This window comes from Chanodichthys erythropterus, chromosome 6, assembly GCF_024489055.1.
Source record: "Chanodichthys erythropterus isolate Z2021 chromosome 6, ASM2448905v1, whole genome shotgun sequence".
In the NCBI taxonomy this organism is placed as follows: Eukaryota; Metazoa; Chordata; class Actinopteri; order Cypriniformes; family Xenocyprididae; genus Chanodichthys; species Chanodichthys erythropterus.
In genome coordinates, this window is record NC_090226.1 from 5,151,226 (window position 1) to 5,172,467 (window position 21,242).

Consider the following 21,242-nt stretch of genomic DNA (forward strand, 5'->3'; position numbering starts at 1 on the left):
GAACAGTTTTCCACTTTGTCACAGTCCATTTTAAATCAGCCTTGGCCCAGAGAAAACGCCTGCGCTTCTGGATCATGTTAAGATATGGCTTCTTTTTTGACCTATAGAGTTTTAGCCGGCAACGGCGAATGGCACGATGGATTGTGTTCACCGACAATGTTTTCTGGAAGTATTCCTGAGCCCATGTTGTGATTTCCATTACAGTAGCATTCTTGTATGTGATGCAGTGCCGTCTAAGGGCCCGAAGATCACAGGCATCCAGTATGGTTTTCTGGCATTGACCCTTACGCACAGAGATTGTTCCAGATTCTCTGAATCTTTGGATGATATTATGCACTGTAGATGATGATAACTTCAAACTCTTTGCATTTTTCTCTGAGAAACTCCTTTCTGATTTTCACTATTTTTCGCCGCAGCATTGGGGGAATTGGTGATCCTCTGCCCATCTTGACTTCTGAGAGACACTGCCACTCTGAGAGGCTCTTTTTATACCCAATCATGTTGCCAATTGACCTAATAAGTTGCAAATTGGTCCTCCAGCTGTTCCTTATATGTACATTTAACTTTTCCGGCCTCTTATTGCTATCTGTCCCAACTTTTTTGGAATGTGTAGCTCTCATGAAATCCAAAATGAGCCAATATTTGGCATGACATATCAAAATGTCTCACTTTCAACATTTGATATGTTATCTATATTCTATTGTGAATAAAATATAAGTTTATGAGATATGTAAATTATTGCATTCTTTTATTCAATTTGTACAGTGTCCCAACTTTTTTGGAATCGGGTTTGTAGATTTTATATATATACAGTACAGTCCAAAAGTTTGGAACCACTAAGATTTTTAATGTTTTTAAAATAAGTTTCGTCTGCTCGCCAAGGCTACATTTATTTAATTAAAAATACAGTAAAAACAGTAATATTGTGAAATATTATTACAATTTAAAATAACTGTTTTCTATTTAAATATATTTCACAAAGTAATTTATTCCTGTGATGCAAAGCTGAATTTTCAGCATCATTACTCCAGTCTTCAGTGTCACATGATCCTTCAGAAATCATTCTAATATGCTGATCTGCTGCTCAAGAAACATTTAATGTGTACAATTGTACAAAATATTTGTGTACAATATTTTTTTCAGGATTATTTAATAAAAAGTTCAAAAGAACAGTGTTTATCTGAAATCTAATCTTTTGTAACATTATAATGTCTTATATATATATATATATGATGTCTTTACTGCCACTTTTGATTAATTTAACGCATCCTTGCTGAATAAAAGTATTCATTTCTTTAATTTCTTTTCAAAAAAATAAAAATTCTTACTGACCCCAAACTTTTGAACAGTAGTGTATAATGCTACAGAAGCTTTGTATTTCAGATAAATGCTGTTCTTTTGAACTTTCTATTCATCAAGGAATCCTGAAAAAAAAAGGTACACAACTGTTTTCAACACTGAAAATAATCATAAATGTTTATTGAGCAGCAGATCAGCATATTAGAATGATTTCTGAAGGATCATGTGACACTGAAGACTGGAGTAATGATGCTGAAAATTCAGCTTTGCATCACAGGAATAAATTACTTTGTCAAATATATTTAAATAGTACACTGTTATTCTAAATTGTAATAATATTTCACAATATTACTGTTTTTTTTTAATTAAATAAATGTAGCCTTGGTGAGCAGACGAAACTTCTTTCAAAAACATTAAAAATCTGAGTGGTTCCAAACTTTTGGACTGTACTATATATATTTTTATTTATTTATTTTTTATTTATTTATTTTTTCTAATTCATAGATGGACAGACGATAGACGATAAACAGACAAATAATTGGGTGAAGGTTTATATAGACATTATTTTAAATCTACTCAATTACCTACTCAAACAATTTTTGTGACATCTGTAGTTAAATGGCAGTATTGCACTAGTTTTTTTTTTTTTCAAACTAATGAAGATTAAAAGGACACAAAATTACAGTAAAATCAGTTTATGCAAAGAGGCAAGACACTTCATTTACACTGATGCAATGCTAATAACAGAAAATGTGTGTATTTAGGAGGTGAAATGTGCAAGAGGTAAACATTTTAAAGCAGCAAAGGCAGACGAAGAAAAAAAAAAAAAATCCATGAACTGACTAGTGGACATTTTTAGGGTTTGAGGTTATCAAAAAAAAAAAAAAAGTTCTTTCTAAAACTGGTGATAATATATGACAGAGCGTGAAAAAAGGCAAGCAATATAAACATACAACACAGAATTTTGAAGACAATACAGGGTACATACATAGGTATGCATCTAAGCAAAAGTTGAGTACACATTTAAATCTGACATTTACATAAAAAACATAAGTGCTTGTATCCCTGGAAAATAAATTTAAACCAAAATACCAGCAAAGTGAGTGCTTAAGAGGGTTGAGGTTATTGCCAACAGGCAAAAACAAAGTGTCCATGCAAAATATCAAAAAAATGTGCCAGTGACTTAAGATTCTGGTTAGGAAGGTTTACTAATGTCAGCAGCTCTGTAATAGTTAAAACCAAGTAAAATATGTAGTTTCAAATAAAAAAAAAATTATATAAAAAATAACCACAGAGCATGAAACAGGATTCAAACCCAACTGTGGTTCTTAAATGGGCCTTTCTTGTTGTCCTGCGGTGAACGTGAACTCTTATTGATGATCTCTTCCCAATCGTAAGAGTGGTTGACGCGGGCACAGCTCATAGAACATTCCAGCTCCTCACTGAACTCGGTGTAGTGCTCGATCAAAGCAGGAAGGCTTTCGAAGTCATTGTGGCACTTCTGTAAATAAAGATGAGACATTTGCTATTTTAGAATGAAAACAATTCAATTCAAACAAAAATTTGCTATTTTTGGAGGAATGAAAACGAAACCACTAATGAAAAAAAGGTTTCATTTTTGCTCACCTCAAGGCGGAACTTCCCCTTGGAATTCTTAATAGCAAGAGTCACCAGTCCTGATGGGAAGCGGACTATAAGAGACCCACGGTTGGGCTTTTTTGGATGAGGACATAAGAGGAAGGCACCCAAGACATCATCTCCCAGGAGTGAGGAACTACAGTTGCTGTAATGGAAACCAAATACTCAACACTAAACTACTGAACAATATAAATACCAGTGTAAATTAATTCCTTTGATGTACTACCATAATTTACTCACCCTCAAGTTGTTCCAAACCTGTATGAATTTCTTCTGCTACACAAAAGAAAATATTTTGAAGACCAAACAGTTGATGGACCACTTACTATTTTTTTTTTTCCATACTATGGAAGTCAATGGGCCCATCAACTGTTTGGATATACACATTCCTCAAAATATCTTGTTTTTGTGTTCAGCAGAAGAAAGAAACTCATACAGGTTTGGAGCAACTTGAGAGGGAGTAAATAATGAGTTTTCATTTTTGGGTGAACTATCCCTTTAAGAGATACTGCTTGAAAATAAGAAAAAGCATTAAGATTTTTGTGATTGTAACCTTGACAGCAGTGCCATTGTGCACCAATACTGACCTAGACACGCCAGCCCAGCACCACACAGCTTGAGCCAGAGCTTCTTCTGTCTCTGCCAAACTGGGAGCTCGAGACTTGCATGCGTTTGCACTGGCTCGTTCCTTTTCTGTTTCACAAAAGGAAAAGATTCTTCAGATTCCCACAGGAATCAAGTTCACATTTGGTTTCACAAATGATATGTCAGTGTTTGTTTTCTTTGGCAAAAGAAAATATTGCAGCAATCCTAGTTTGGGCTGACCACAAGTTCAGTCTTATTTTAGAAAAGAATTTTAATGAAAATATTCTGAGTAGCACACATTTGATGACTTTATAAATATTTTTTTTTTAATCATTATTATTAGCCTATTATTATTATTATTATTATTATTTCAAGCTGCAGTACGGATCTTTATCTCCTCTCTATTGCCATGTAGGTTTCAACAAATATGAAACCAAAGAGAGCTGCAGTCTTTTCTAAGCAACTGCATCCACAGCACATGCCATATAAGCCCAGTCAAAGACACAAAGACAATTATATTATACTATATGAAAAAAAGACACTGGCAGAAATAACAATGTTGGAATCCCCACCACCTTTTCTGACTAACCATCCACCAAAACCAAAAGATAAAACTGTCAGTATAATAAATTAACCCACTGTGTTTTAATTAGGCCAGCCACTTTAACCAGATGTGTGCATTACCTAAAGAACTCTCTCACTCTCGAAAGGGTCCTATGAACACTTATCCCACCTTGTGGTGCACTCAGTTTATCCTGAAGGTGGCGCTGCTTGAGGGGAGTACATGTAAAAGAGCGATACGCTCCGGAGCGCAGTTCTTTGGTTCGGATCGCCTTTTTGCGAACTATAGTTGGAGAGGAAGTGGGACCATCTTCAGGACTGCTCACTTGCTCAGTGCTTGATTGTGAGAACTCCTGTTAAGGGAAATGGTCATGAACACATTGCAGAACAGTACAGTATTCCAATTATTGGAAAAAATCAGGAATTAGGCAGTTTTAAAGGAATATTGACAAATTAAGCTCCATTGACAAGAATATGCTATAATAGTACAAGACTTCTTACAAAAAAACAAAACACTGATTTAGAGGCCAAATGCAGACATTTTCAATTCACATTGTCATCAATGTTGTAACAATTATGGAAGCTTGTTTCCACCATTGAATAAAAAAAAAAAAAAAAGTAATTGCAACTTTTTATCTCACAATTTTGGCTTTTCCCCATCAGAATTGTACGGAAGAGGATTAGGGCCAAGCAATAAAAAAAAAAAAAAAAAAAAAAAAAAAAAAAACTTGCATTGGGAGTATACGGTCCAATTCTACGGAAGAGGATTAGGGCCAAGCAATAATAAAAAAGTGAAACCATCTCGAGATTAAAGTTGTTAAATTTCGAGAAAAATGTCGAGATAAAATGTTAAGAATAAAGTAATTAAATTATGAGAAAAAAGTCGTTAAATTACAAGAACAAATTTGTTAAATTACAAATTTGTTCTCATAATTTAACGTCTTTTTTCTCCTAATTTAATGACTTTATTCTCATAATTTAATGACTTTATTCTCAACATTTTATCTCGACTTTATTCTCAAAATTTAATGAGTTTATTCTCATAATTTAATGACTTTATTTTCAACATTTTATCTCAACTTTTTTTCTCGAAATTTAACAACTTTAATCTCGAGATGGTTTCACTTTTTTATTATTGCTTGGCCCTAATCCTCTTCCGTAGAATTGGACCGTATACTCCCAATGCAAGTTTATATCTCACAATTCTGAGAAAAGAAGTCTGAATTGCAAGATATAAACTTGCAATTTCAAAAAAAAAGAAAAATGAAGAAGACAGAATTGAGAGTTTATACCACGTTTACATCTCGCAATTGTGAGAAAGAAAGACAGAATTGTGAAATTAAAAGTTGCAATTATCTTTTAAATTGTTTTATTCTTTGGTGGAAACAAGCTTCCATGGATAATCACACCTGATTCTATTTCTATAAAAATATTTTTAACATATTACATCCAATAAAGTAAACTCAAAAAGTTGATTTTAAAAAAAAAAAAAAAAAATTATATAATATAATATATTAATATAATATATATATATATATATATATATATATAATTATTATTATTATTATTATTATATAATTTATAAAATATAATGCACAAAAATAAATAAAATAAATAAATAATTATAGGCTATTGTATCTAAAAATAATAAAATATTTATAATGGATTTAGACAAACTTACTGCTCAATCAACTTAAATCACTGCACATTTATGATTCGGGGAAAAAATAAAATAGAGGGGGACAAAAAACAGGATTTTCCCTCTTAAGAGCTCCAAAAGGAATCGCTGAAACTTTCAGCCATTTCTTTTTGGGCATCATTCAATAATATCAAACTAGTTCTCATATCAAATGTTTTCTATTCCACTCGCATCAACTTTACTTTTAAAGTTTATCAAGGTTATAATACACTTCAAAAAGCAATATATGCTAGATACAGTGAGAACAAACCTTTGCCCCTGGTAGCAGGCCTTGAGTCGGGGCCCTGCGGAAAGATACCAATGCGCTGACACTGAGAGGAAATCCTTGATTAAGCAGCGATGGCGTTCGAGTTGGTTTCTCCTCCGAAAACTCGCCCTGAGCTTCCTCTGGGTGCTTCTCCAGAAAATACAGTTGAAAACAGCGGCAAAGCAGCAGGTTCAGGAACTGGGCCTTTATATGGGGGAAAAAAAAAACATCAAATGATTGCAGTGGTTGAGCATTTATTCTCATTTCTAACTACTGTGCTCTTTTAAAACTCTAACTTTCTTTAGTGTGTAACGTTACCGTTTGAGCATGTAAAACATATGAATAGTTACAAAGCACAAAGTCACTCCAAAGGGAGTTCTTCTCTATATCAGTGTTTCTGAACTCTGTGAAACCACCATTGTAGTCTTAGGTTTTCTTAAGGGAACGTACACGTATTCCTCATTTAAATAATTCCCAAACAAAGCATATGCAAAATAGGGGGCGAGATCTGATTGAGTTGTTAGTAGTTTGTTGAAACTTGCAGTTATGGTAAGGGGCATGACTTCGTAAAAGAGCATAATATGGCCTCTTTAATCATATCTTGTTAGGAAACATGAGTGTATATAGCATAACAAGGAGATTAAACATGTTTTGACACTTCTAAATATCACTATTGTGACTCAAAAAACCTACAACCACATTCCTGATTCTAGAACAAACATGTGTAATATTACTTTGTCATGTTGAGGCTTACAGCTCGGGCATGTCTGGCTCTAAAGAGGTGGCAATAGAGCTGGGCATCAGAATTTCCAGGATTATGGGATACAAAGGCAAACTGGGCATCAGGCGGACGGGCGGTGGACAGAGAGACTCGACACATGGCGTGAGCCATGAGGAGCGTCTGAGGAGATACACACCAAAGAGTTAAACCATCTGACACACACAAAGAGAAACATTAGTAATCCCAAGATGATCTTACCTTTTCATCTTCATCATAAACTTTGACTCCTTTGACAGAGAATCTCAATGAGACTGTTCGCTTACTCTTGCAGTTCTGCAAAGACAGATGTTCAATAATAATCTACGTTACCAGTCAAAACTTCTGGGGCCGTATTCACAAAACATCTTAAGGCTAAAAGTAGCTCCTAACTTACCGATTTAGGAGAAACTCTTAAAAACGATGGGCGTGTCAGTCCTAATTTTAGGAGTCCTAAATTTTTGCTCTAAGAGAATTTCACAAAGCATTTTAGCACTAAAACTAGCTCCTAAATCTGTGAAATGTTAGGAGTAGTCAAGAGGACTCCTAAGTCACTAAGACCAAATCACAAACAGTCCTAATCCACCCAAAGACACTGAACAGTGAACACCATTGAGGCAATAGCGCTAGAGCCTTGGGTGCTCAACCTTTTCTTTATAAATGCAATTTATTTTGATTTATAGATTTGAATCTATGATGAGACGCCAAAAATAAATCTTTAACAAATAAATAAATATTGTCTGATTACCTGGGGCAATGGTTTTCATGAGTTCACACTTACAAATGATTGAATAGAGTAATATATGTATATTTTGGAATATATACATTTTTATTAAAACATATTTATTTGAATAGTGCAACATTTGTATTTTAAAACCTTTATTTTAATATGGGAATATGACACTTCATTCTACAATATTTCTATGATTAAATCACCGACTCCTCCCCATCAGCCAATCACTGTGTGTATACTCCATAGCAACGAGGTTAACCCCGCCCTTACTCTTAGCTTAAGACTTCAGTCTATTCCTTAGTAAAAGTTGGTCTCAGCAGCTTTGTGAATAGGTTTTAAGAGAAAACTCCTAGCTAAGAACTTTTACTGCTATTTAGGATAACTCTTAGTGATAAGATAAAATGTTTTGTGAATACGGCCCCAGATTTTCTTCACATTGTACAATAACCGCAAAGTAAAACACTTTTTCAAAGCTTAACCTCTTGACCTAAGTTTGACCTAAGGTTGAGATTAAGTTAATAAGTTAGGTCAATAATAAAATTAAGTCAATATTAATAATAATAATAATAATAATAATAATAATAATAATAATAATAATAATAATCATCATCAATTAAAGGTGCGATATGTAAGAATTTTGCAGTAAAATATCCAAAAACCACTAGGCCAGTGTTATATATATTTTGTTCACTTGAGTACTTACAATATCCCAAATGTTTCCAACTATTTGTAAATCGTGAGTAAATTGCAGTTTTAACCAAGGCTCCGGGACGTGTGAGGAGTCGCCTGTCAATTGCGTCATACCTGCGTTTTCCTCGGTTTCCGGTTTTATTTTGTAGAAACCATGGAAACACCAAAGACGCTTTAATATATTACATTAATAGACAAGGGAACAACTGTTGATATATTTATAGACAGAAAACTATTTACTGTCATATAGCTCAACACGTTTTCTAGTCTTATTGTTTAAATCTAATTTTCTTGATTTTTTGCAAGTATCACACTTTAAAGTGCTTCAGAGACAAAAACACTATTTTGTGAAGTAGCTAACATAGCATAATCAGATGCAGCTTTATTTTTAGTAACAGTAATCCAGCATTTTCTCCATCAAACAATACATTTTAAAATTAATTGCATTTATCAACAAGCCATCCAGCATTTAATATATTCTAAAATCGATCTATCTTACTGCAGTGTGTAACAGTGTCTCACAGCAGCCGCCGAGCGAATGCACAGAGTAACGTTATAACATCATTTTCAACACACTCAAATGTATCTAATATGATAAACAGAGCTGCATTACCTCATACTCATGACCGGAAAAGAGGAAGCAGCGCCGGCAACTGTGGCATAATAAAAGTCCCGCTGCTCATGAGGCGCGTGTTGCGCAATCGCTCCAGCGTCCTCGTTCAGCTCCCACAACACTCGCTCCTGCTCTGCTTCATACTACAGTAACGTTAATAATCACATCCATGAACATGATTTCTGCTCGAGTCCTATCCCGATTCTTTTCCACCGGCTCGTGAGTTGAAGACCACATGTTTCAAGATTCCGCACTCAAACTTGGCATCATCAAGCTACGCCTTTGTTTTGAATAGGCCTCTAGCGAACAGAAAACGTTACATATTGCACCCTTAATTTCACGGTTCTCTGATGTTGGCTAATGGTCACGTGCAGGTAAACACAATTTTCAGATTTTTTAGTGCGTTTTATTTTGATAGTTTCAGTTTTATGATTTAATTAATAGCTTTTCATTAAACTTACGACCCCATGTGCAGTTCCATCACAAACCCTAGTCTGGAAAACCGTGATGTAATAGCCTATAATATTTAATGCACTTCATGTTGTTGATAAACAGAATACATTTTGTTTCTTTTTGTATTTTTATATCAATAGATAATCCTGTTCAACAAATCAATCTAAAACTAGTCAGATTATTTTACCTTAAATGTGTAATGTAATGGATTATGGTACTAACTACAATTTTTATCATGTAATTTGGAATCATTAACCGACTAGAATTTATAAGTCATCGACCCAGCACTGTATGAAGTGTAGTAATGATAATGTTCTTAAAGGGTTAGTTCACCCAAAAATGAAAATTCTGTCATTTATTACTCACCCTCATGCCGTTCCACACCCGTAAAACCTTCGTTAATCTTCGGAACACAAATTAAGATATTTTAGTTGAAATCCGATGGCTCTGTGAGACCTCCATAGGGAGCAATGACACTTCCTCTCTCAAGATCCATAAAGGTACTAAAAACATATTTAAATCAGTTCATGTGAGTACAGTGGTTCAATATTAATATTATAAAGCGACGAGAATATTTTTGGTGCGCCAAAAAAAACTAAATAACGACTTATTTAGTGATGGCCGATTTCAAAACACTGCTTCAGGAAGAATCGGAGCACAAATGAATCAGTGTATCGAATCTGCTGTTCGGAGCACCAAAGTCACATGATTTTAGCCGTTGGCAGTTTGACACACGATCTGAATCATGATTCGATACACTGATTCATTATGCTCCGAAGCTTCCTGAAGCAGTGTTTTGAAATCGGCCATCACTAAATAAGTCGTTTTTTTTTTTTTTTTTTTTTTTGGCGCTCAAAAAATATTCTCGTCGCTTTATAATATTAATATTGAACCACTGTACTCGCATGAACCAATTTAAAAATGTTTTTAGTACCTTTATGGATCTTGAGAGAGGAAATGTCATTGCTCCCTATGCAGGCCTCACTGAACCATTGGATTTCAACTAAAATATCTTAATTTGTGTTCTGAAGATTAACGAAGGTCTTACAGGTGTGGAACGGCAACAGGGCGAGTAATAAGTGACAGAATTTTAATTTTTGGGTGAACTATCCCTTTAATATCTTTCTAAATAATTTTCCAAAGTGTACAATAATAGTCATTAAAATGTTGAAATAACCAAATGGATGTAAGTGCATAATTTATGCTGGTTTACAAAACTAAATTTCAGTGCATATGCCTGTATTTAGATCAAAAGTGTCTTAAAAACAAATTCAGTCAAGTATCCAAACTTTTGCATTGCAAACAAATATAAAAAGCAAACATACTCTTGAGATTTCCTTCACACAAATTACCTTGAGAGACTTCAGCTGAGTGTGCAGCTGCTGAATCTGATCATCCAAACAACTGTCATCCACAGGAAATGAGCCAATATACTAGACACAAACACATTTACTCAGTAAAAGCAAAACTGAGTTCATGATGCAATCATCCCAATGTGTGGGAGGAAAACTATACAATAATACCACAGATGCAGTTTCAGATTTAGCCTACAGCATTTCAAACATTTTTACCTCAGCAGATCTTGTAACAATCCCATGTTCCCTGCCAGCTGTCTCACCCATATCTCAGTCTGAGCCTGCTGTTTGCTTGATCTACTGTTCAAAATAATAATAAAACGAATGGGAAAAAAGAAGTCAGCACGTTTGCTAAAATAAGTCAGAGCTGCATTACAAACTCATTCAACATTTTACTTTCACGAATAACAGCACAGTACAAGTAGTGAAAGTAAACCCCCACATTCCTGAAGATAAACAGATACAGTTACGCAGAATTTAACAACCTGCCTGCAGCGTTCACTCTCAACCTGCCAATAATGGCCAAAACACAAGTATGTTTGAGACACAGCAAAACAGCTTCCACGAAAAGCTAAAGACTCAAAGAGAAATCATGAATAATACCATAAGGCTCCAGAAAGTGGTTGTAGTAGCGAAGAAAGACAAATGCAAACTCACAAACATTAGTCCACGCGACTGAACCTGGCAGGGTGGGTCGATTTTCCGCCAGGGGTTTCACAATCCTGACTCACCTTAATCCTCTAAATCCCGCCTATTCAGAGCCAGACTGGATTCATCGGGAAAGATTTGACAAGATTCTCCGCCTACACCACACAGGCATGGATGCACAGTTAATTACTGTCTGGAACTTTGACTGATTCATCAAACTGATTCACTTGGGACTACGTCCCAATGTGCATACTATCCACCCTAAATAGTTTGTGACATTTGTAATGTTCAACTATTTAGGCCAGATGGTATGCACATTGAGACGCAGGGTCTGATTTCCCGTATTCTGACTCTTTTAAGTTGCCCAGAAGGAATCGCTGAATCTTTTCCAAATGATTCATTGAACATTTCGAACCAGTTGATTCAGTAAGTGCGTTTGAAGTATTCGAGAAAATATTCAGCGCGATTCCTTTTTGGGAATTACTCGAATGTGTTACATTACTAATGAATACTCTATAGAGTTGTGAAGTGCAGAATATAATTTGTTTGGTCGTCTGAACGGAACGATTTGTTGGCTAATAGAAAATGTCTATATAACCCTTGACTTTCTTCTTTCTGATAAACACAATCGGAGATATTTTAGTAAATCCTGACGCATCCGAGCTTTATATTTTATCCGAGCTAGATATTTTACTCCATAACTTGTTAAATATGGATATATATATATTTTTTTTTACACAAACGCATCGCTTTAAGGCCGTTATTAACCCCGGAGCCGTGTGGAGTACGTTTATGGGTGGAAGCCTTTCTTTAGCTCATACTACTCGTTGATCCCGTTCACTGCAATTAATAAAGCTCGGATGCGTCAGGATATTTATTAAAATATCTCCAATTGTGTTAATCAGAAAGTCATATACACCTAGGATGGTTTGTGGGTGAGTAAAGCTTGGGGTAATTTTCATTTGAAAGTGAATTAGTTATTTTTAAGCACTGACAAGTCAGGACATGAGATTTTTTATGTAAACATTCCAATGCTTAGTATACTGAATAAAAACATGTCTTTATTTTCTTGTTAGAACAAGAAGAAGAATTTGCCACTTTGAATTTCAGACGCAGCTGTGATAATGACACAAACCACGTGTTTCAAAGCTTGCATAATTTGGTAACCCATTGTAAACACCTCTAAATTACCGGTTTATCATTGAGAATCAAATCAAACCACCCAAACAAAACAATGGCCACATAATGAAGTACAAATATAGTCACTTTATTAAGGACTACAGAAAAGTATATCAGTTACATGCATGCAGGGTAAGGTAAGCAATGCTCATAAAATTACATCTAACCCCCCTGATAAACTAACACTCAAGAGTATGACCGGGTTAATAGTGTGTATAATGCTTTAAACATCTGCTTGGAAAATCTTTTCAATTTATATTCTCCTTCATAGACTATACAGAACAAAAAGACAGTGATGGATATGGATGCCAATGTTCTTTAATGCATCTCAGTAAATCCAATTTTGCATTGTTCAACTGAAAGTTAGGCATCAATAAACGTTCTTTACTTTGACTGACACGAAGGAACCAACATCAACAAAATTCTTTTCTGATTACAATAGTAGCTAAAGATCTAACTTCACAAAACATGAACAAAAAAATTGAAATAAAACGTACAAAGAGAGGTTTCTTGAACACTGATGAGAAAGGGGCGACTGAATAACTGAAATGCTTGCCTCTACAGAAAGATTGACTACAAGAACTTTAAATATTTGATTTTTTTGTTGAAGCACAACTGAGATGAAGCAAGAGCTCCTTCTTCACAATCTCATAATGGTGACCTGAATTAGCGTCTTAAACAACATAAACAGTAGCGTTTCTACTCTACATCTTTACCTGTAATTTAAGAATATTGAACATAAAATGCCTGTATTTGAATGGCAGAATAACTTTGAAGAGGTCCTAAATTCATCAGAGGCCCCAAGACGAGGAGAACATGGAAGTTTCTACAAAAATAAGAAGAGAAAATAGCCATCACTGCAGTCTACAGAGCTACAGTTGATCTTTTCAGCTGCTGGCAAGCGCGGGACTCATTTCCGGGATCGGAGCGACTTGCGGGCGGCAGGTTTAGCTTTCACAGCAGATTCAGTTGCCTCCTTCTTAGCTGCCTTGGGCGACGGCCGTTTGGACCCCCTGCTTGTCATCTTTTTGGCTATCGGTGTTTTAGGTTTGCTGGTTGGGGCAGCTTTCTTGACTGGTGTGGCTTTAACGGGCGCAGGTGCCTTTTTAGACGCTGCTTTGCTCGCAGCGGCGGGTTTCTTGGCTGGTGGAGGGGCTTTCTTGGCAGGCGCAACTGATCTCTTTGAAGCAGGAGGTTTTCGGCTGACTGTTTTAGCCCTTTTATTTTGACGAGCTTTAGACGCAGGTTGCCGGTTTCTACGCTGATTCCTGTGGACAAATAAAAAGAATGTTTAGCCTTGCAAAGACACAGCCCAAGTTAAATGTCTCTATGATATTCTGTTTTACGATTTTTTTTTGCCCATTTTATAATGGAAACCAGACAACACGACAAGGTTTATTCCTCAGGGTTAAGGATTTGTTCACTTCTGAATTCAAATTTCCTGAATTTACTCACCCTCATGTCATCCAAGATGTTTATGCCTTTCTCTCTTCAGTCGAAAAGAAATGAAGGTTTTTGAGGAAAACATTCCAGGATTTTTCTTCATATATTGGACTTCAACAGCAACCAACAGGTTGAAGGTCCAAATGTCAGTTTCAGTGCTGCTTCAAAGGGCTCTACATGACCCCAGACGAGGAATAAGAGTCTTATTTAGAGAAACAATCAGTCATTTTCTAAAAAAAAATAAAACTATGTACTTTTTAACCTCAAACGCTCAACTCGTACTTGCTCTGCGATGCACCACGCATTACGTAATCATGTTGGAAAGGTCACACGTGACGTAGACGGGAGTACCACGGTAGGGCGAAAAAGTAATTTCTCATTTTCTCCTCCAATTTCAAAATCATCTGACATCGATGTTTTACCTTCTTGTGAAGGGCGTTTTAGTTAGTCTTTGCATGTTCGCTTTGTAAACACTTGCTCGGTACTTCCACCTACGTCACATGTGACTTTTCTAATGCGATTACGTTATGTGTGGCACATCGCAGAGCTAGAGCAAGACAAGCATTTGTGGTTAAAAAGTGCATTTTTATTTTTTTAAGAAAATGACTGATTGTTTCACAAGATAAGACCCTTATTCTTCGTCTGGGATCATGTAGAGCCCTTTGAAGCTGCACTGAAACTGTAATTTTGGGCCTTCAACCCATTGGTAGCCGTTGAAGTCCACTATATGGAGAAAAATCCTGGAATGTTTTCCTCAAAACCGTTAATTTCTTTTCGACTGAAGAAAGAAAGACATGAACATCTTGGATGACATGCGGGTGAGTAAATTATCAGGAAATCTGAATTCTGAAGTGAACTAATCCTTTAATGATTTCTTCAAATCCTAGTATAATCGCAAAGTGCTTTGGCACTAATAATTTATATTTTGACGTCATGTGATGTACTTCACCTCTTTCTTCGTGGAGGCTCATCCTCTTCTGATTCTTCCTCTTCAGATTCTTCCTCAGAGTCTTCTTCAGATTCTTCATCAGAATCATCACTTCTCTTGCGTTTGAGCTTCTGTCCCTCCTTCTGTTTGAGTTTTTCCATCATTTCTGGAAACAGAACCGCTGGGCTGCAGAGGAGGAGCGACAGACAATTTATCAGTTCAAGTAGTTCCATCATATTTCATTTTTAACTTGCACAATTGCACACCTTTCTCACATTTGTATGACAAAAACAAAAAAACTCTATGGCTTCCAAAAGCATTGATTTGCATCTAATCAACTTTTCTCTAAAACAATCTAATTTATTTGATGGCTAAATTGCTAAGAGTTAAAGGGGTAGTTCCCTCATGTTGTTCCAAATCTATATGACTTTTTTCTTTTGTCTAACAAAGTTTGTCTCAGTTTTTCTTGTCCATACAACATGGTTTTAGACCACGCTGTTGTCCACAGCATGGACACAAATAGCTGAAACATAAATTATCTTCTTTTATGTTTCACAGAGAAAGTTTGGAACGACATGTCAGCGCCAATAGCCTTGTGGGCGGCATGCCGACATATAGCGCATTGCGCTTCAGGTGAACGGGCGATCCTGTCCCCCTCTCTCTCTCCCACCTCACTTCCTGTCTGCTCTATTCTATCCTATCGTAATAAAAAAGACAAATCGCCAAAAATAAATCTGTTTGGAACGACATGAGGGTGAGTAAATGATGACTGAATGTTAATTTTTTTGGGCGAACTATCCCTTGCCCCTGCAAGTTTTTCAAGTGTAAAAATCCCAAAAGAAAATTTTAGAATATCAGAATATGCACCATGCTTACAGCAGTTACTTAAATACTATTTTAGTATATATTAATATTTTGCATTAGCTTTTATTTTAAAATTTTCTGTTATTATGTTTTGAGGTTCTTTTGATATTTATTAGTTTACTTTTATTCAGCTTTAATTCATTTTTTTTTTTAGTTTTAGTATTTTTAGTACTTTTATTTTAGTTAGTCGCCAAGAAAACATATTTAATTTATATTCAAGTTTTATATTTTTCATGTAATATTTTTTTTTTTTTGGTTTATTTCAGCTTTATTTCAATCACCAAAAGTTTTAGATTGAATTAACAATTACAACACCGGCTTACGGTGAGCTGAACTTACCTTGGGTAATATGGATAGCTTAGCTGGTACGACCCACTGAGTCCATGACCAGAAATCTGCTCCATCCATCCCATCATTTTACACTTCTGCAAAGTTCTCTTCAGGTTTGGCACTGGCAATGACATATTTTAATACACGTCAGTGAAATTTGCTTTCCGTTAAAACAGCTCAATAATACATTTGAGTCTGGAACTAGGCTTAAGCCTTGTCTGTGAAACCGGGGGATTAGGTTACAGCAAATACAGATATATACGAAGGGTGCCTATAAATATAAACCGATCAAGAAACTATTTATGTACCAGCTCTCTTGTGAACAACTCATTTGAGAATAACAATTAGAAGCAACCCCAAAACAAAAGCAAATTAAATTCAGTCCTCAGAGAGCAAACGTGCCCTAGGCTGCAATGAGTGAGGAGTTAGTGTACCGTACCAACTATCCTGACATTCTTCTGGTCTTGTTTCTCCATCAAGAATTTGCGCAGTATGGTGATGCTGCAGGTCTTGGGCTCATTCATAGCTGTGATGGCGGCCACTATAGCATCTTCCAGCAATCCGCCACCCATGAGCACCTTGTTCCCAGCTTTCTTCAACTGTCAAACACAAATGCAGATTCTCATCAAACCTGCTTGTAGATGTCGAGCGATTTAGAAGGGTAACTAACCTGGAATGTTCCAGAGGCTCCCTTGCCAGTGATCTGTTCCAAGTAGCCCTTTTCCACAGATCTCTGCAGGCAGTTCTTCAACACGTCAGGCCTTAGAGATTTACAGAACAACTTTCATCATCAATTTATCAGGCAAAATACATACACAAATTCAATCTGTAATGAACTCCTACTGGTATGTATACGATGTATAGTTCTGCTTGTATGGGACAACACTTTTTTAATCATGCCATAAATAAATGAACTAAATTAAATAAATTAATCACAAAATCACAATTTTAAATTGTAATAATATTTCACAATGCAACATTTTTACAGTATATTTGATCAGACCCCAAAATTCAGAATGCTAGTATTTCATTCCCAATGTACTCAATGTTAAAGGAACACTCCACTTTTTTTGAAAATAGGCTCATTTTCCAACTCCCCTAGAGTTAAACAGTTGAGCTTTACCGTTTTCGAATCCATTCAGCCGATCTCCGGTTCTGGCGTTACCACTTTTAGCATAGCTTAGCATAGTTCATTGAATCTGATTAGACCGTTAGCATCGCGCTTAAAATGACCAAAGAGTTTTGATATTTTTCCTATTTAAAACTTGACTCTTCTGTAGTTAAATCGTGTACTAAGACTGACGGAAAATAAAAAGTTGTGATTTTCTAGGCTGATATGGCTAGGAACTATACTCTCATTCAGGCGTAATAATCAAGGAACTTTGCTGCCGTATCATGGCTGCAGCAGGCGCAATGATATTACGCAGCGTCTCTCACAAACGTCTCCATGGTTGCAAGGCACGTTCCCTGTGCAAGCAGGGGCTCACGGGCGCTGCGTAATATCATTGCACTGCTGCAGCCATGATACGGCAGCAAAGTTCCTTGATTATTACGCCTGAATGAGAGTATAGTTCCTAGCCATATCAGCCTAGAAAATCACAACTTTTCATTTTCTGTCGGTCTTAGTACACGATTTAACTACAGAGGAGTCAAGTTTTAAATAGGAAAAATATCAAAACTCTTTGGTCATTTTTAAGCGCGATGCTAACGGTCTAATCAGATTCAATGAACTATGCTAAGCTATGCTAAAAGTGGTACCGCCAGAACCGGAGATCGGCTGAATGGATTTGAAAACGGTAAAACTCAACTGTTTAACTCTAGGGGAGTTGGAAAATGAGCCTATTTTCAAAAAAAGTGGAGTGTTTCTTTAAATAAATTCTGTCAGGTTCAAACTGTAGACTAGTTAAGGACGTTGAGTCAAAAATTACCTGTTCTCCACATTGAGTTGTGGGAAGTATTGTTCCAGGTACTTCTTGATTAGGATGTAGGAAGCCTCCTTGGGTTCACAGAGGCGGGTGATGATCAGAGGCAGAGACTCTCCTAATGTCTCCTTCGCCCCTGCAGATGAAGCCGACTTCTACACAAAAACATGACATTGACCAAATGAAAGATTAAATAATTATGACAAACCATCAAAAAAATATTCAACCTCATGTATCTTGAACTAATTAACACATTTAAACAGGACAATAAACAAACTATGTTTGGATACCTTCCCAATGGCGAAACTTCCAGAGAAGCCTTTGCCCTTGAGCTGTGGGTAAAGAAGACAAGACAAGGATGGCTTCCGACATACTGTATATATAAAACAATTAATATTCATGTATTAAACTGCAAATCACCTGTTTGACAGTGCCCTTCTCAACCAATCGCTTCAGAGCCCTCTTGTAGAGGTTTTTGGTCTTTTTGTCCATTTCCACAGACGGATACTTCTTCATGACGTATTTCATAATAGTAATACTAGAGGCACCACTCCGCTCTTTGCAACTCTGTAGGTAAATTGTAAAGATGCACATATGAGATGACAATTTTTAGACCTGTTATCATCTTAGGTTTCCAAAGAATACAATGCTGCAGGAATGAGTCCTAAACCCGAGTTAGAAACGATTCAGCATTTCTAATTTTCCTTTTTGTTAAAGTCACCATGAAATCAAAACTGCCTGATTGATTTATCAAAATTTTCAATTCACGTGCCCTTGCAATCTTTAATAAAAATAACTTTCTCTCCCTCTTGCAGTGGCACCTCTTCTCTGATGACATGTTTACTGGTGTGAGGGTGGGACAACCTGTCACTCACATGAGATTGACCAATAGCAAACCACAACCATCCAATCAATTCCACATAGACTAAATCAAATTTTTTCTTGTTTGCAAAGCCATTTCACTTGGATATACGTCACAACCGGGAAGAAAACACTAACTTAAGGTTTTCAACTTGAACATTGAAAGAGCTGGAAGCTTGGTGGTGACACTGATGTCGTAGCTTTTTACTTCTGCCGATTGTATATAGGCTTCAAAATTCATAAATATCGTTTTAATTTGTGAAGATTATCATGATGAACAAAACATGTAAGAATCATTTACTTTTGTTGGTCACAGAACTTATTTTCTGCAATAATCATAAAGCCTATTGGCTTTTTGTAAAGGGAATCAGGGTGATATTAACTTACGTCATCACTGCAGCACCGTATACACATTTGAACAAAAATATTAGGTAGTAGCCAGTAATTTTTATAACTTAGTGGGAAGAAACATACTTAAAAGTGACAATAAAAGACTCTCTATAAGGCAAAGCATTAGTTCCTGTGAAATTCTGAACCAGACCTCAATTGCTTCTATGAGGATTTCTTCAACTTTAGGCTGGGAAAGAGAGGCTGAAGCCAGTTTGTTGGCAGAAATGGTCGCCCAAGCAGGAATCTTCTTTTTCACCTTTTTCCCTTTGTCATCTCCTTCCTTGTCACTGTAACATTTGAGCAAAAAATGCTTAACAAGCCACTATTATTCAGTGGAAATAATCTAATGCATAAATAGGAATTTAATGATCAGACATTTCTTTTTTGTACAACAGCCAGACTTACATTTTAGCTACAACATCCTTGACTTTTTTCTTCTTGCTCTTCCCCTGTTCAGCTGCTGCTTCTTCAGTTTTCTCTCCATCAGGCGTCTCTCCGTCATCTTTAGCCTGTTCCTCCCCATCAGCGTTCGCCTCCTCCCCATCACCTCCTGCTTTCTTGTCCTCCGTGGTTGCAGGTTCAGTGGACGAATCTTTCTCCTTCTCCTTCTCCTTCTCACCTACAGGAGCAGAGCCTTCGGCGGGAGCATCTGTGGGATAGAAAACACAATGTTCAAGCAAGGATGCTTTAAAAATCCACACCACTTGTGCATTATTTTATGAACTTGTTTGAAGTTGTATGTTAACTCTGTGTGAAGAGGGGAGGATTTTCAGTGCCTGGTAGTTTATGTTTTAGTATTATTTCATTGTATACTAACAGAATTTTTTATTTGTGGGTGAATTATTCCTTATGTGGTTCTGTATATTGTGGACGGTCATTATTCCTTCTCAATATGACCGATATGCCATGCAAGGGGCAGTACGTACCTCCCTCAGGGGCATTTGCAGGGGTTACATCCTCTTTGGGTGGGGCTGCAGCTGATCGGCGAATGGGCATGATTTTACCTGCCAATAAATAAACACTTTATTAATATATATATATATATATATATATATATATATATATATATATTTATTTATATACATAAACATATGTTTGTGTGTGTGTGTAGTAAATGCATCTGAACTGGGAATCCAATAAAAACATGTTAGATTGTTTAATAAGTTGTAATGCATTACATTGTGGAGAAAGATTTATTTATAAACATTACAGGAATTTTCTGCACTGTTTTGGACACCTGAGATGTACGTCCATGACCTCTGCTTAGCAAAGGGAAGCTCGTGCAAAGAAAAGCACCACGACAAACGCGCTGGACATAAAGGCACACCAAATTAACAAGAAAGGAGCAACAATCTCATTGTTTATTTGCTCCATTTATAGTCTTCACTGATATATGTAGCGAATAACGTGCATGAAATAACTCCTGCACACATTTTACCAATGCACGGGAACTGAATTTCACGTAAAACACAATATAATCGAAAATGGCCATTTTGTCCATTTTGCCTTGTACAGTAATGGCGCTGCGTTGAGCTGAAAATGGTAAATGCACGAGGCTGCAGATTCAAAAGAATAAAAAAAACATACGCGCCTGCAGAACGCATAAAAGAGTCTGTAAACTAAGAATGCACAATTTTAGAATGAGCTTTTTAATGCATACCTTGATGTACTGGTTTATCAGTTGAAAGAAACACTCCCTTCCTTTTTGGAATTCACTGTTTACGTGCCCCTCCCCCCTCCTGCGTACGCATAGGGACGTACGTGTTGACGCATGCGTGCGCGTGCCAGTACCAGTTCATCCCCATTGTGAGCAGATTGTGAGCTACAGCAGCGAGATGACCTTACTTTATTTTATTTTTTTTTTGCTATTTTATGAAAGATATTACAAAATTACTTGTTTACAATTATATTTACTTAATGGTTGGTTACACATTTTGTGTAACATGGCAAAAAGGGTATTTATTTAGGCATATAAAAGTAATATTTATATTTATGTATATATAAAAAAAATTATGTGTATAAAAACAAACAAATAAAATGTCAGATT

The 21,242-nt window shown here is 36.1% G+C and overlaps 2 protein-coding genes across 3 annotated transcripts; both read right to left on the reverse strand.

Moving 5' to 3' along the window:
* Positions 1-2,067: 2,067 nt before the first annotated feature.
* sh2d5 (SH2 domain containing 5) lies at positions 2,068-11,346 on the reverse strand. 2 transcript variants are annotated; one of them, XM_067387147.1, is made up of 10 exons: positions 11,288-11,346; positions 10,847-10,930; positions 10,628-10,708; positions 7,009-7,083; positions 6,784-6,930; positions 6,033-6,233; positions 4,256-4,436; positions 3,525-3,630; positions 2,926-3,082; positions 2,068-2,800 (listed from the first exon to the last, which is right to left on the reverse strand). In XM_067387147.1, exons 2-10 carry the CDS (start codon positions 10,895-10,897, stop codon positions 2,609-2,611), a joined length of 1,191 nt encoding a protein of 396 aa, XP_067243248.1. In that variant the 5' UTR covers positions 10,898-10,930; positions 11,288-11,346; the 3' UTR covers positions 2,068-2,608. The 2 variants fall into 2 exon arrangements, with proteins under 2 accessions (XP_067243248.1, XP_067243249.1); XM_067387148.1 differs by having other exon boundaries at positions 11,234-11,291.
* A 1,213-nt stretch (positions 11,347-12,559) lies between these two features.
* On the reverse strand, positions 12,560-20,939 carry hp1bp3 (heterochromatin protein 1, binding protein 3). Its single transcript, XM_067387149.1, has 12 exons — positions 20,856-20,939; positions 20,122-20,199; positions 19,601-19,844; positions 19,347-19,482; positions 18,365-18,511; positions 18,235-18,276; positions 17,951-18,099; positions 16,693-16,783; positions 16,462-16,621; positions 16,032-16,143; positions 14,850-15,014; positions 12,560-13,725 (listed from the first exon to the last, which is right to left on the reverse strand). Exons 2-12 carry the CDS (start codon positions 20,189-20,191, stop codon positions 13,368-13,370), a joined length of 1,674 nt encoding a protein of 557 aa, XP_067243250.1. The 5' UTR covers positions 20,192-20,199; positions 20,856-20,939; the 3' UTR covers positions 12,560-13,367.
* Positions 20,940-21,242: the final 303 nt, after the last annotated feature.